The 11,856-nt window shown below is 35.5% G+C and overlaps 1 protein-coding gene across 1 annotated transcript in view; it reads left to right on the top strand.

Annotated features, from left to right (window-relative positions):
* The window catches only part of RICTOR (RPTOR independent companion of MTOR, complex 2), a 67,926-nt gene that overhangs the window by 8,983 nt on the left and 47,087 nt on the right, over positions 1–11,856 (top strand). Inside the window, exons 2-5 of the mRNA XM_008945624.1 lie at positions 152–216; positions 5,461–5,592; positions 6,650–6,713; positions 10,689–10,815. Of these exons, the coding sequence (XP_008943872.1) occupies positions 152–216; positions 5,461–5,592; positions 6,650–6,713; positions 10,689–10,815 (388 nt within the window). The remainder of the gene's footprint in view (positions 1–151; positions 217–5,460; positions 5,593–6,649; positions 6,714–10,688; positions 10,816–11,856) is intronic.

Raw genomic sequence — 11,856 nt, 5'->3', positions numbered from 1 at the left:
AGGAATTTTCAGGGAAGTCTGAAATTGGTACACTTCCCCTTGCCATGAATGAAATTGCTCAGATTTCTTAGAAAGCAGTGCCAGCAATCTATAGTTTTTCATATTCACTTTTAAGGAATCATAAATAACAGATGTTTTCTTGTATTTTCAGCTTCTTTGCAATACCGGCCATGCTGAAGAAAAGCTAGGTTTTACATACGACAGCATCATAATATGGTAGGTAGTAAGGAGCACTAGAGCAATGATGGGGTACTTTAATTGTTCTAGATACAATTAAGCCTTATTTGTCCTTTTGAACTAATATTTTTGTCTTTTTTAATGTGTTTGAAATTTCATAATGCAAATAACATACATTGAAAATGTTTTAATGAGTAAAATGAGAAACGTTGTTTGCTATCAGGCAAAGAGGTGGAAAAAGCCCTCCTACTTCTAAGTGGATTTCTTCATTATATTCATCTCAGTACTTGCAGAAAGCTCTTCAGGTAAAAGCGTGCAACTACAGAATTTAGAGCATACTCTTGATATAGAATCAGGGTTTAAAGATAAACATTTTATGTTAATTTGGTATATATTTATGTCTTCCTAGCATTGCTTTCCCTGCTACTGAAATGCCCTCTATGTCATCTCAAGAGGAATTCTTGGATATTTTGTTGCCGCTTCTGGTAGTCAAAAGTAACTACATGCTTATTTCCAGAACTCTAGTTTTTTTACCCAGACATTAGTAGATTTATCCTGATGATCAGCATTGGTGACAGAAACAGTTAAAATCTAGTATTTAGTAGGATTTTGTGTTCTTTAAATTCAATTATCCAATCTATTAGCTTTTCTAAGCTTGCTTTTGTAACTCTTTAAGTAAAACATTGTGAAAACCTGTGCGATTTCTTGTGGAAAGTGGAACTGTTTTTCCATGCTAGAACTGAAAAATTGAAAAAAATGTTAGTGTCTTTCTTGTGAATGGATATTTTGCTGTAAACTTTAATAGGTTATTATCTGATCTTATTTATGTAATCTATTGCAGTGCTTTGTGATGAGACTGAACATCAGTTACAAGTATAACTTCAAAATTCAAAGTTCTTTACCAAATACTTTAAAAAAACAAGTCTTAAAAGGTTGTGCAAATACTTTGTTTTTATAAGAAGAAACTTGCAGGAAGATCTGGTAACAAACCAGTTATAATAATAATCCAAATGTAATTATGGCTTTTTATAAAGAAGAGATAAAAAAAATTGTTCTCAGCATACACGTGCAGAAGAATAGCCCGCTACTTGGAAAAATGCCAAAAATGGCTTCTCAAAAAAACCCCAACCATATAGATGGAAAATTAGTTAGTCAGTCCAGTGGTAGCTCCACGTACATACATGAAAAGCACATTTTTTATGCATGTTTGTAAGTTATTCTGCTATAGTAATATTTTTCAAACTTGAGGGTACCACTCAAATACTTGCACTTTAAGAACTATAAGCGGGCTGATTGGTGGTTCTTCAGAGATATTTATAGGATGGATTGTTTGTATGAAATACAGACATTTAATGCAAAATTTGCTCTGCAGAGTTAGAACTGTTCTGCAGTGTATTCTGTTTGCAGATTATTTTTATTCTTATGGAAATAGCATGCAAGTTCTCTAATATACTCTGATGGTGTTCCAAATTTTTTTCTTAGATTTCCATAGGGAAAGTTTTTTGTTCTCCAGAACAAATTTGTTTCTCTTTGAAAACTTGAAGTTATTTAAATGCAAGAAATAGCTTGAATTTTCTGCATTTGTGACATATGAATGGCTAAAGCACTGAACTATAAGAGAATCAATTATTTCAAGAATAATTATAGATTTCCTGGAAATTTCTGTTTGGGGTTACTAACCTTAACAGAATGTTTACCCAAAGTGAAGACAGTTGCAGTCTGCAATAATTGGAATTATTCTCAACTTAGAGATCTGGTTTTTAGAACTCGTTCTTTTTTTCACAATTTTGCCAGTCCAGATGCCTGATTATAGTTTCTTCCTGCCAGCAGATGGAGATAATTGTGACACATTTTGTTGTCATTCCCAGTGTAGGTGGGTGTTCCTGGTTCCCAGAGCACCATACCATTGACAGATGAGAGGAAGCCTTGAGCCATGAAGAAAATGGAGTTTTGGTAGGCCTCAGAAACTTTTGAGGCCTCTTAGTGATGTGCCAAGAGGCTTAGGCCACAGAAGCAGAATCAAGAGTATTCACAATTACCTGACTGGATCAAACAGATTTATCAGAACTACGGTTACCATTCTGTAGTAAGTGGATGAGATGCTTCAGAAGGTGCAAAAATGATCCTGTAATAGGTAGTGAATATCTTTTCATATTCTAGTTCTTCCAGACTTTCTGTCACTCTTCATGTTTATAATCCTTAATGCTGCTTTAAGAGGTTATTTTCATTTCTGCAGTTACACTTAAAATACTGAGGCACGTAGTATCGCTCTCACTTTTTCCTTACAGAATCATCATGTGTTTGGGGTACTTTCAGCCACAGATGCATGTGGAGTGCACGTATCAAAGTAATTTTCTTGATCTGATAGCTATGTTCAAGCCACATAGTGTGGATTTGTAACACAGTTTTTTGTCTTGATGTGCATTAAGTCACACTTAACAATCTGGTCGTCTTCTTCACCATCTTGTTGACTGCATACAGATAACTTGTAGGTTCCTTTGAAGTTTCTCATTACGCCATCCTTTTCTTACTGATAGTACCTGTGTTGCACTCTGTATTTCTTTCCCCTCACTTCCTTCAAGTCAGGAATGCTATACTAAATACTGCCTACAAAAGGAGATTGTGAACCTTGGTAAAAATGAGGACAAAAAATTTTCGTGATGAAAACCTTCCATTCATCTCTGCTCTTTGAATTAATCTTTTCAGATTTTGATTTATGAAACTGTTTTTCATCATTCTCACTCTTTATATCCCTTAACAAAATCTTAAACAACACTTAGGCCTTTTAATACACTATTGTAATAACTCCTTTCAAGTCTTTTAAAAGGTTAGTAGAATATAGTTTGTGTAAATGCTTTATATAGCTATCCAGTTTTATTTTTAACATTATTTTAATATCATACACAGTCCTCTGATGCCCTTTGGAATCCTTTCTGTGTAGATCTGTATATCACCTTTCCATCATCCCAGCCACTACTGTTTATAGTAGGGTGCCAGCAATGTATACAGGTGGTTCTTTTTACTGCTTTTTTCCAAACACGTAGATGTGAAACGTGGTGGACTGCTGACGATACTTACTGGTAGATTTCCTCCAGTTCTCCCATCACTTCTCATATGAAATGTGAATTAGATTAATAAAAAAAGCTTTAGGATAGGAATCTTAATGCAGATCTCTGAAGCAATGGCTTAGTGTGAAGAGAATGCTCATTTCTGTCATACCTCTGTCACTTGTTTGCTTCATTCCTTCTCCTTTTCCTTTTGGGTTATCCAATGAGTCCAATTTAATTTTCAAAGTTTTCTCCCTGTGTTATAGCTGAGAAGTCAGAACACAGACACATACAGGCATGCACATAGGTTTTGCTACATATTTTTTTTCTACCTGCTCTAGTGTATCTTCATTGTCTTCATAAGGTCAGGTTTCCCTCAGGTTTTTGCAGTTCAGTCATTGACTGGTGAGTTTTTTCTTTGCTTTGTTTTTAATGGAGAGATTTCTTTTTCAGCTTTCCATATGTCATTGCCTTCATTGGATGGTTATGGATTTTTATGGCTTGCTATGTATTTTCATTGCTTTAACACTATTTAAAAACAGTGCGCTTCCATTTTTTGGTACCTTCTGATTTTGGACATTGGCTCTCGTGAGAACATTGTCCTTTGTAGTGATTCACTGTTGGCAGTTCTTAAATTAATTTCTGTTAATTACAGAATTATACAAATTGTGTATTAATATTGTATTAATATGAATATTCTCTGTTTGGGTCATGTAGAACAAGCTTTCAAATCATTGATTTGAGAAGCTATTTGTGTAAAGATTATTTCTTGAGTGGCAGGCCAAAACGTTCTGCTCTCAAATATAGAAGGAATGTACTTTGCTTGACTGGGGTGGGGGGAGAATCCAGATTCAGTATTTGGCTCTCCTAATAAGAAGTGTCATGGATAGTAACAACATTGTCTGTATGAGTAACAGCTAAGTTCTGTCCTAAAGGGAAACTGCTGAAGAGTCTTAAACTGGTGTATCCAAATCAGTTGTGAGCTACGAGGTAGAGGTCCAAATAGAAAGATATTGTTAAGTAGAACAGAGTCTTACATGTTCATCTGTCAGAATTCTATCTCTGCATAGGTGCAAAACTAGAAACAGAGCATGGTTTGATCTAAAGAATACCTGCTATCTGCTCAGCACAACTGAAGAGTTACTTGTCTGCTTTTCTTGAATGACTTTGGAAATAAATCTCTCCTCTACTACAGCTTTTATGACAAAGATTTTTTTTCTCACCTCATAGTGTTGAGAACCTGTTTCTTGTTTGCTTCTAGCTCATCCTAAAATAAATAAAGTGACACTTTTTTTTAGTGCGAAGAGTCATCTGCAATATTACAGCAAAGGTGTATGGGTAGAAATTCAGTCTCGCTGGCTGAAGATTTTACATTCTTAGACATCCACTGAGAGAGTCTTACGAAAACATGTCATTTGGAAGTTGGGAGGAAGGGGGTTTCCCTCACTGTGTAGTCAAGGAAAAAGGGCAAATGTTTTGAGGGCCTTGAAAAGGACATTGTGTCACTTAATGCTTTCAAACTCCATCTCTGGAGGCCTTCAGTATCTGTTTTCTTTTTACCTAGGTAGTGATCTGGGAAATTACATTATGATGGCAGTTCTCTATAGGAGAGCTCCCCTCAGTGTGAACAAAATGCCTTTAAAATCTGTCTAAAGATAAATGCATTTTGGTTATATGTTAAAATGAAATTTGTAGAAATCTGTGCTGTATTGGGCTGCTTAAGTCATGACTGTTGTATTTCATGTAAATATAATGTGGTGCTACAATACATTTAGTGAGTGGTGCATCTAATCACTTAGGTGCAGATTTGTCTCTTATTAGGTGTCAAGACACAGTTTTGAAGATTCATGCCTGCAGGTTGGCAGTCTAACAGAGGAAGAAATGCTCTCTACCTGTTAAATTTCTTGGACTAACAGTGTGCTTAACTGTTTTGTCAAATAACAAGTTGCATACAGGTCTTGGTCATGTATAATTTCATGGTTGTACAAGCTATTCTTTGAGGAAAAAAATGGATTTGTTCACCTTCTTCAAATTAATGCATTGTCTAGATCTGCTGGCAGGATACAAGTTTGCTTTCTAGGTTATACAGATGAGATCTCAAAGACAGAAATTAATGCAGACCATTTATTTTCAAAAATCAGATTCTTTGTTTTAGATGAGTACCTAGTAGCTGCATTTCTGATGATGAAGCGTACCTGCAGATAATAGTTTGTCCCCCTTGTTTTCTTCGTTGCAGTCTGAGGTTAGCTTTACTAAACGAAGCAAAAGAGGTGCGAGCAGCAGGATTGCGAGCCCTCCGCTATCTCATTCGAGATTCCACTATTCTCCAGAAGGTGCTGAAGTTGAAAGTGGATTATCTGATAGCTAGGTAATTTTTCTCTTCTATCTTGTTGTAAATTATACACTTGTAAATCGCTTTCTTTTTCATGCTTAAGAGTTGAGAAAAGATGTTTTCATGTGCTCTTACATTCTTGAGTTTTATAAGAGCCGTTTTTCTTCAATATGAATATCATAATTTAAAAATAGAATGATACATCACACTAGCTAATCCAAATAAAATGGTGCCCTAATATATACTCTGAGTAATGAAAAAAAAAATTTTTTTTCAGTCATAAATGCCATTAATCATAAATGAATCTGTGGTGTTATTAGAAGTTTGAAACATGAGTAATTTTCATGACTTAGGTTATTTTATGGGAGTTGATCCCAATACTTTGTATCATTGTAATGCTTTGAGCCTCTGGACAAAGTCAGGGCTCAGAAGTAGTTCATGCCCACCAATTGATAATCTAAGTATAACTTATGACACAACAGAATAATACCGAAGGGCAAACAAACAATGAGATAATAGATCAGTGTGATGAGTAGATGTAAATATTAGTATTTGTAGTGCATACTTAAAATTTTGTTGGATTTAATACACTGCTAGAGGTGGTTTTGTTTATAAATATATCTACATAGTCAGTTTTAGTTTGCTGTTTAAATCCATTGGAGCAGTGGGACTTTTCTGATCTGTTAGCACATAAAACGTGTTGATGTGAAATAGTATAAATACTTTGTTTATTCTCATTTGAAATTATAAATGTAATTAACTCAGAAAATATTTGTTGAAGTTTTTATGCCTTGTATGTTCAAGAATATTCTGGTGGTTAACTTAAAATGAAGGTAACAAAAAAAAATACAAAACAAAGCTAACTGATGAGTCATAGAATCATTCTGGTTGGAAGAGACCTTTAGAATCAAGTCCAGCTGCTAAATATGACTTATAATAATAAGTATGCTTGCTGAAAGACTGAGTTTTTAAACAATCATAATATTTTTTGTTCTTTTTATGTAATTGCATAAATGTTAACATGAGATTTTAACAATGAAGGTGAACGTTGGTGTGATTGTAAATGAAATGTGTTTTTTTTAACTTATTTTAGGTGCATTGACATACAGCAGAGTAATGAAGTAGAAAGAACACAAGCACTTCGATTAGTCAGAAAGGTAAAATCTAACTATATATGGTCAGATTAGTTATGCCAGTCAGTTACACCGACTCCTAGATTTCTCCAACAGCAGTTTTTTTTCCACAGAGTCTCTCATACCTTATCTTACTTTATCATGTGAGAAAAAATTATGGCTGATAATGCAAAAGAAAAAAGGAAGGCTAGTGCTGAGATGAGGTTTTTATTTTTATCTCTTACCACCGGGAATCTTTAGTGGGCTAGAAAAATAATTCTAACTTTCTTTTGATAGAGATCATACTGTAAAAGATTTGGGAAGAAGTTACCAAATGACAAATGCTAAGGGTGTAAGAACTGTACTAAGTTTGATCTAATGATTTAACTATTGTAGAGGGTGTTTAAGCACCTGTGAATCAAGGGGTAGGAGATATTCTGCCATTAAACAAACGAGGCAAATTGCCATTGCTGGAACAATCAGCTGAAGGAATGCTCCTAGCCATATTGCTTTATTCATAGAGGTTGATGCAATCATAATTCTTTTCTCAGCTACACAGTAAGACATAGTCTGTGGTTGTTACTGTACTGTGTACCCATGGATATGAGATGTTTGAAGCTGTGGTAAGGGTATTGTCAAGTTCATTCTAGAGAAATTGGCTTATACAGCTACTAAAGGTGTATTTTCCAAGCAAGATAGTGTCCTGCCTTTGTACTGGACTTTTGTTTATCTTGCTTGCATTCTTCTGCTGAGCATCTTAGGAAAAACTACCAAAGACTTGAATGATGTTTGAAGTAGTTGGAAGAATCTGTTTTGTGTGTATTTGTATTTTTAAAAATAATTTAAAAAAAAAAAATGTGTATACATCTTATATACATTTGGGCTGAAAATAGGGAAGTTTGATAAGCAATTTCCTTTCTTATAATGACATCACTTGATTTCTGCTTTATGGAAGAAACAATACACTTGATTAACAATCGCTCAAAAAAGAGTTGAAGTACCACCACCCCCAAACCCAGACAGACAAAACCCACATCCATAAAGGAATAGATGCTTGAGAAAGTCACAGTTTATAAAAGTTCTTTGGTAATCTGCTTTAAAAGAAGAACTTCAGTGTAGAGCCAGAATCAGAAGAGGGAATGGAGACATTTATAATTGGTTTTATTTCGGTCAGAAATTTGCCATTGTTATTCCTGGGCTGTTTTGAGCATTTCCTAGTTGAGCAAAGACTTCTGTCTTGCTTGAAAGATACAAGAGGAAGCAAGAGAAATAGGTGTCTTAGTTGGATTTGAAAAAATTATCTGGAAGAGAAGTATTAAAAAATTGTACAGCTGACCACGAGTGCTTTTTTCCTCCATCATTGCTGTGCATGGCATGTACATACTGTATTGGATGCTGATAGCTCCTCAGTGCTGGAAACTATATTGATGAAAGATGTTTCCTAATGTCTTTTGCTATCTGGAGTGTCCTTTCGTCTTAAAAGACCATGTCAGACAACCAAAAAGCCACCCAGTGTGACTACCAGTAAAGGTAACACGTTTTCATGTTCTGTCTGGACTACAGCAGTTAAGCATGCACTGGTGTAGAGCAGTCAGTGCTTCTGACTCTCTCTCACAAGGAATATTGTGACACATGTCCTGAATGGCACATTCTGTACTTTTCATAGTTTTGTTAGCCTGTTCTTGCTCTTCTTCCATCTTTCTTCATCTCCCTCAATATCTCAAACTGGGTGGTTTGATACCAGGATTCCTGCAAGATAATACAAAGGTCTGGAAGAAGAGAAAGTGTGGCAAATAAAACAACCAGAGTTTATTGATTTCTGGAGGAGGTAATTTACTATGAGCCATGGAAGAGCTGAACTGGAGTCCACCAGCATCACAGAACTATTGCTTTCAATTTCAATGCTTGGATGCAATTCCTTAACTTCATCTTTGATAGCAAAAATGGTTATGTAAAAATAGCATAGATATATAACTTTAAAACCTTCTCTTGCTTTCTTCTCTTCCTTTGTGTAGATTAGGAGAGCAAAAGATAAAATATTAATCCTGTTTTATGAATTTATAAAAGGCACTTAATGATAAACTTCTTTAAAAAAAAAAAAAACTGCATGTGAAAGTAGTATAGGAAGACAAAAGAACAACAATTTTAAACTCTAAACTTGGTTTCTGACAGTTTGGGGTTTTTTTTTTTTTTGAAGTCTTTGAATGTTCACTCTCCTGACTGTAATCACCTCTCCATTTCCTAGTAAGACCTTGGCAATTTAACACTGTCTACATGCATGAGAAGAATGGTATAAAGTTGCTTCAGAAAGTGTTTTTTCCATCTACTAGAAGTCAGACTTTTTAAAAAAATAATTTAATAGCTAAGATGTTTTCTTTTCAAAGCGGAAGTCAAGGTTAGGTACGATATGAACCAGCCTCTCTCTTCCTCTTTTTTTAAAGGCCAAATTCTTAGTGCCTGTTACTTCATAGATACTTGTAAGTAGCCATAGATCACCTATCCTTTGTCTTTAGAACTACGTTTCAATATCTAGAGTAGAACGAAAGCTTATGCAAGAGATCTGCATTTAGTCTAATAAAATACTTTGTGCTGAACATTAAAATAAATATTTCCTTCTTGTGTCTTAAAACCAAAGAAAACAACGAAGTAGAAAACCATGAGGCTGCTCTTGTCTTCACACTAAGTGCATGTCAGTATCATTAGGAAAAACTGTTACAGTTTTGCAGAGTACATTGATACACCCATTCTGTTGCTATTTCTTGTTACTTCACGCCATTGTAAAAGTGAACAACTACCTGGGTGGGGAAGTGTTTGCGTTTTCTTTAGAGTCCTATGTTAAAGCTTCCTGTTTTGTGGGTGATTATGTATGACACATTTCTCAAAAACGTTTTAAAAATAATCTTGTTAAACTGTTCTAGTGTATTTATCATAATGGTTGATCGCTCCTCAGTGTAGCATCCTCTGCAAAGGACATAAGGCAGTCTGCTTTGTCTGAACAGATATCTGTAAGACATCAAAGAGAGATTTAAAATTGATATGGGAAAAAACAATTTTGGAAAAACAATGAAGATAAGCCTGCTTTTGTTGGAAACAAAATGGATGTTAAACAAAAACTTTGAGAACTACCCTTAAGTTTTTAGGTCTTTCGATACTGAGTATTTTTTCATGTCTCATCTACTAGCAGAAAAGAAAGTTATATGATTGAGGAGGCTGGAACACGTTGGTTTTCTTTTTTGAAGCAGTCAGACAAAAAAAAAAAATCCTACTTCCTCCTTAGTAATACATCTGTTTAGTGATGTTCATGTTCCATATCATAGAGGATATGAATACAATATTTTTTTTAATGGAAGAGTGACATGGTTTATGGATGCAGGTGTTGTTTTCATCTTTTTGTTTCACTTCAACTTGTTTCAGGCGTGTGTGTTGTGCCATAGCTCTGTAACTTAGGATGAAGTGGAATTACCCTGATGTTCTGGGAAGATCGGGTACTATGCAAGAGGATACAGGGCTGTTACTGATAGTTGCCTTCCATATACTGCAGCAGCTTCTTCTATCAACTGTCCTTTTGTAGTCTGCAGCAGTCTTAAGAATCTTGCCACAAAATAGCAGACCTTAGTCTTGGCTAACTAAACAGTTGAATAGGTGTTGAATCTGCTGCAGTACGAATGAATCTTTTAGAAAAGTTTATAATCTACTGTGTCATGTCTTGTGACATTCTTTGTTGATAAAGAAATTCTTAGAAAAAATATGGAAAAGGTAGCCATAGTTGTCCCTGCAACAGTAACCTTTTTATCCCTTTCCTATTATGATAAAATAAAAAATGAAGCAGGAAGAGAATGGTAAAATGACGAATGTTCAAGAACGAAATAAACAGTTTTGAGGATTTGCCAGATACAACCAAGTACTACATAGAGGGGTCTGTCTGGTTGTATCTAGGAAACAGGATGCTGGTGAATCCATGAGTATATTTAGAGTAATATTATGAAGAAACCACAGGGCTTTTTCTTTCGTTTTTGGCAGATGATCACTGTGAATGCTTCATTGTTCCCCAGTTCTATTACTAATTCTTTGATAGCAGTTGGAAACGATGGTCTTCAAGAAAGAGACAGAATGGTTCGAGCGTGTATAGCCATTATCTGTGAACTAGGTAAGATAACTGAAAGCTAATTAAGAAAAACTTTGATGTCACTGTCATCAGTTTTGTTAGAGATTCTTTTCTGTGGGTGCATATTAAATAGCTTGTATTCAAATAATTAAGTGTTTAATAACGAATTACATGTTAAATGTTCATGATTTCACATTCATGGATTTTAGTCATTAGTTTGTTATAAAACAAGATCACTTGAATTTAAAGTCTCTTAAGTTAAATACCTGAAGATTTCAGATCCTGTTCTTGTTCTTTCCTTTTAAGACTTGACAGTTTTTGATTCACTTTAAAATTTTTCCCTGCTGCAATTGATGTTTCTAAAACTAGTGGACTGGAAGTGGGAAGCATTCCATACGTGAGATGCTGACCAAGAGTTCAAAAAACTACAAAAATTGTTTTCCAGTTATCTGGCTTCTGGAAGTCAGTATTTCATAGAATCAGAATTGTTTAGGCTGGAAAAGTTCTTCAAGGTGTCGTAGAGCCCAGCCATTAACCTGACTCCATCAAATCCACAGCTAAACCATTTCCCTCAGTGCCACATCTACACAACTTTTAAACACTTACAAGGATGGTGATTCAAACACTTCCCTGGGTAGCCTGTTCCAGTGCTTGACAACCCTTCCAGTGAAGAAACTTTTCATACTATCCAACCAAAACTTCCCCTGGCACAACTTGAAGCCATTTTCTCGTATTCTATCAGTTGTTACTTGGGTGTACAGACTGGTGCCCACCTCTCTGCTTTTCCTTTCAGGTGGTTGTGTACAGTGATAAGATCTCTGAGCCTCCTTTTCCTCACACTAAATAGCCCCAGTTCTCTCAGCTGCTTCTCATAAGAGTTGTGTTTGAGGACCTTTACCAGCTTCATTGCCTTTCTGTGGACCCCATCCAGCACCTCTTTCTTGTAGTGAGGGGTCCAAAACTGAACCCAGTTCTCGAGGTGCAGCTTCACCCGACCAGAGGTGCAGCTTCACCAGCACAGAGTACAGGAGGACAGTTGCTTCCTTAGTCCTGCTGGCCACACTATTTCTGATGCAGGCCAGG

The sequence above is a fragment of the Merops nubicus genome, unplaced genomic scaffold (genome assembly GCF_000691845.1).
Source record: "Merops nubicus isolate BGI_N331 unplaced genomic scaffold, ASM69184v1 scaffold16298, whole genome shotgun sequence".
Classification (NCBI taxonomy): Eukaryota; Metazoa; Chordata; class Aves; order Coraciiformes; family Meropidae; genus Merops; species Merops nubicus.
The sequence above is the reverse complement of the archived record's forward strand: the minus strand, read 5'-3'. Positions and strand labels throughout refer to the sequence as shown.